The sequence below is a fragment of the Dendrobium catenatum genome, unplaced genomic scaffold (genome assembly GCF_001605985.2).
Source record: "Dendrobium catenatum unplaced genomic scaffold, ASM160598v2 fragScaff_scaffold_1090, whole genome shotgun sequence".
NCBI lineage: Eukaryota > Viridiplantae > Streptophyta > Magnoliopsida > Asparagales > Orchidaceae > Dendrobium > Dendrobium catenatum.
The window spans coordinates 1,314,657-1,318,606 of record NW_021319552.1 but is presented as its reverse complement, the minus strand read 5'-3'; the positions used below and the strand labels follow the sequence as shown (position 1 = coordinate 1,318,606).

Genomic DNA, 3,950 nt, shown 5'->3' with positions numbered 1-3,950 from the left:
CAATAAAGAAAGAGGGGTCTATTTATTATTTTCTAAAAGTAACATGACAAGTAAATAGGATAGAGAACAAGAGTAATTTGGGATTGGTTTGAATAGACAACCGATGTAGATTTCCTTCATAATGGACCCTTTACTGGACATTTAAATGTCTTAATGATATCAAAATTTGACGATCTTGGGCTCGTTGGATTCATCTCATCGAGCCGCTCAATTCAATTATAAGCATGTTATGTTTGAAAATGGTTTGCTAATCCAAATTATGATTTAAACCTTTCAAATGCAGTCCGATTCTTTGATTTGGATCTATTTGAGCTCAGATTAATAATAATAATAATAATACATATTAAGGATCTATTTAAGAAATTTTTTTTATTACTTTGCTTATTAGACTACAATCATAATTCTTTTTGGCTACTTATTTTTTGATGTTTTAAAAAAAATTATATGCTAGAAAACTATCTTTTACAAGAACTTAAAAAAAATATCTTCTTCACAACAATTTTATAACTAGTTTTACAAAAAAAATTGTATAGAGAAATTATTCTATGCGAATGACAAACATAGCTCTACGTCGGGAAGCGAATCAGGGGCAGCCATGTGAGTGGTACCGAGTAGTACCGAGCCTCGATATAGAACGAAGAAGTGATATGACGCATTCTTATTGATCTCTAAACGAGGTTGCATCCGAGCAGAATAATTTTTCCTTAAACAGACCTTAAATCAAGCTCCTCAACTATACTGACATTGACTTGTCAAGTATATTAGATTGCCGTGTGGGTTGGTGGGAATTACCAACCAATGTAGCTGTAGAGAAGGATAGCTCTTGCTCCCCTGGATCTCTTACATTTTGCTGAGATAGTTGATCCTTGCTATTGCCCCATAGAAGAGCATAGAGGCCTGCCACCATTATAATTGACCCAATAGCCCTGTCTCCAATTAAGTTGAGTCAAAGCATTAGCTGAATAAAAATTTAATATCTTCATAAACTTTCTAATAATTTGAGTTGCAGCAATCGAAGGAGTTTTTTTTTTGGAAAGTTTTTAGGCAGTCGGGAAAAATTATTCCGTGCGGAGTCCAGACAATAAAGAACCATTCAGATGTGAGTGTACACACTGTGTATATAAAAAAATTAAACTGTGTACAAGATTATACGCAGTATACACACTGTGTACACTTACATCAGAATGATTCTTTACTGTCTGGACTCTGCATGAAATAATTTCTCGGCAGCCTGCCACTCCAAGAGTGAGAGAATGCTTACATTCCCAATGATATTTTCTCGGACAGAAAGAAGGAGCCCAAGGCCATGGTAAAGAAGAAGCAAAGAGGGATGAAAGCACCGACAAAAACTGGACCTTTCTCATTCATCACAACTCCTTGCAAATAATATGAGAGGCCAGTGCATGTTATCCCCTGCAAATTGAAGCTTTCTCCTTCATATCACATAAAACCAAACACTATATATATATACAAATCATTACTTCTCTACTTCTAAAAGAAATTTAGAATATTTAGATATTGTTTGAGACAGTTTTTTTCCGCTTTTTAAAACAACTTTTTAGTACAAAAATTATATGTTACGAAGGAACTTACAGAATATATTGCAACAAAGAGCCTGCGGTCCCAACCTATAATCCATGGACTTGCACTTCCATCTTCCAACACCAACGCAACCACAGCACTCATCACCGCACCAATGAGGCAAATCAAAGCTGTTAGAGTAAGTTCTGTGGGGAACGATTTTAAGGTATTTGACTGCAACCATATTAAATGCAAGCATATTTTTAATTACAGGCCATGATTAGTTTATATTAATCACTCAATTATATGATAATTATATATCAATTTATCATAAAATTTATTAAATAATATAGCTTTCATTACTTGTAGTATTAAGAAGGCAGACCAGAGAGTGCTGCTCCCTATAATAGAAAAAGTGCCCTCTATCCACTGGGAGCCTCCAGTACCTCCGGCCATGGAATCTTCAGTGCTGCTGTACTGAACATCTTTTCTCCCTGAATACCAGGGCAATTTCAAGTTGGGGCCTTTGTAAATAATCATCAAAATTGCTCCTGCAACGTTTGCAACTGTTCCAATCACCCTTGCTTGGCCAAATTTCTGTTTTATCTCCAACTTCTCCAACCTAATTAATTAAGCCAAAAACAGAAGGAAATCAAGCAGAAAATATTGTGGGAGTAGCTCATAGTTTTATTTATTTATTCTAAATTAATATTAATATTGTATCAACTAAGAGTGAAATAGATCAAATTTAGATTTTTTTTTGGTGATGATTTAAATATAGACATAGACTTTCTTACTTCTTCTTAAAATATCTTTTTAGTACAAAAATGGAAAAAAAAATATACTAAAAAACTGATTTAAGAAGCAGCTAGAAAGTCGTCCCAAACGAAGTCATAGACAATAACTCCCAACCTAGTGATTGGTGGTCAGTTAATAAAACAACCTTATAATAACTTATAATATAGAATATGATAATGACTAACAATAGAGACATTACCTGAGAACAAGGGCCATAATGTAAGTAATGGCAGGAATTATATTTTCAAGCGCAGCAGCAAAGCTTGCTGAGGTCAATTTGGCTCCCATGTAAAAGAAATTTTGTTGAAGCACTGGACTGTTCAACGAAAACATGTATAACATCGGCTAATTAATACTTTATATCATGTGATTAACTAATAAGGTCTTAAGACTTCGTTTGGGACGTCTTTCTCACTTCTTTTTAAACCAGCTATTTAAAAGCTGGTTTTAAAAGCAATGAGAAAGCTGTCCCAAACAAAGCCGAAGAGAAGGGATGAAAAATAGAGAATCATTACTCCAGGAAAGCTAACGCAATTATCTTAAGTACGATGACCGTTGTAATTCTTGGTATCTGTTTCCTGCACTGACAAATATAGCTATCAAACAAGGAGATGGGTATTACATAAAGAACTTCTACATTTTTTAGTTTATATATTTACTTCATATTGGAGAAATTAGGAGAAGAAGAGACCTTTCAAACCAAAACGCAAATGGTGCGATGGTGACAGCAGCAATGATGTTACGATATACAACAAGCACATATTGGTTCATCCCATCCTTGAGGGTTGCCTCCGCTAGTACATACATGACGGCAATGAAAAACTGTTGCAGAACCATGTATAAGTAGGGCTTTACCTCCTGCAAAACTTTGAGGCCTCCATTACTGAAAATCATCATCATGGCCTTATCTTTCGCTTGAGATACAAGCTTCTTCTACTTCTTTCCAAAGTGAATGAGTCTTTATATACGCTTAACTGCAATATTTTTGCGATGAAAACGCGTAGTTAAATATTTTATATTTGCATGAAGTTTATAAAAATGATTGACCTTATTTTGAATGAGGAATTTTTTAATGCTTTACTCTGAGTTCAACTAGGCATCATTTGAGACCGTTTTTTTAATGTTTTTTAAAGTAATTTTTTAGTAAAAAATTAAATGTTTTTACTAGAAAGCTTCCTTAAGAAGCAGCAAGAAAGCTGCTTCAAATGACAACTTGTAGTAAGTTGAATCACATTCAAGAAATAGTTGATCTCATACTGGAATATAAAAAACAATAAATTCCTTCTAAATTTTTTTTTAATCAAGATCTGAAAAGACTATCACACTACAATGAAAGTTAAATAATTCAATAAAAATAAAATTAACATATAAATCCTACATGTATAGCAATAAAGGTACTGGAAAAAGAGCAACAAAATCCTCAAAATTTCTCAATCTTTAGAACAACCTTGATGTGAACAAGCAGCTAGCTTGCTTATATGTTGAGGGCAAAATTTTATAGGAAACAATATGGTGGAGAAGAGAAAGTCAGAAGAAAATTTTAGAGAGTCGGGACAAGAGTAGCAAGTCGTAGAATAGATTGGAGGCTTGAAGAGGATTTTATAGCTAATTTCAGTAGGCCAAATGGCTTG

The 3,950-nt window shown here is 33.8% G+C and overlaps 1 protein-coding gene across 1 annotated transcript; it reads right to left on the bottom strand.

Moving 5' to 3' along the window:
- Nucleotides 1-733: 733 nt before the first annotated feature.
- LOC110111228 (WAT1-related protein At1g21890-like) lies at nucleotides 734-3,219 on the bottom strand. The gene is made up of 5 exons (XM_020842997.1): nucleotides 3,051-3,219; nucleotides 2,835-2,937; nucleotides 2,518-2,635; nucleotides 1,262-1,386; nucleotides 734-926 (listed from the first exon to the last, which is right to left on the bottom strand). The coding sequence occupies exons 1-5, from the start codon at nucleotides 3,217-3,219 to the stop codon at nucleotides 734-736; spliced, it is 708 nt and encodes a 235-aa protein (XP_020698656.1).
- Nucleotides 3,220-3,950: the final 731 nt, after the last annotated feature.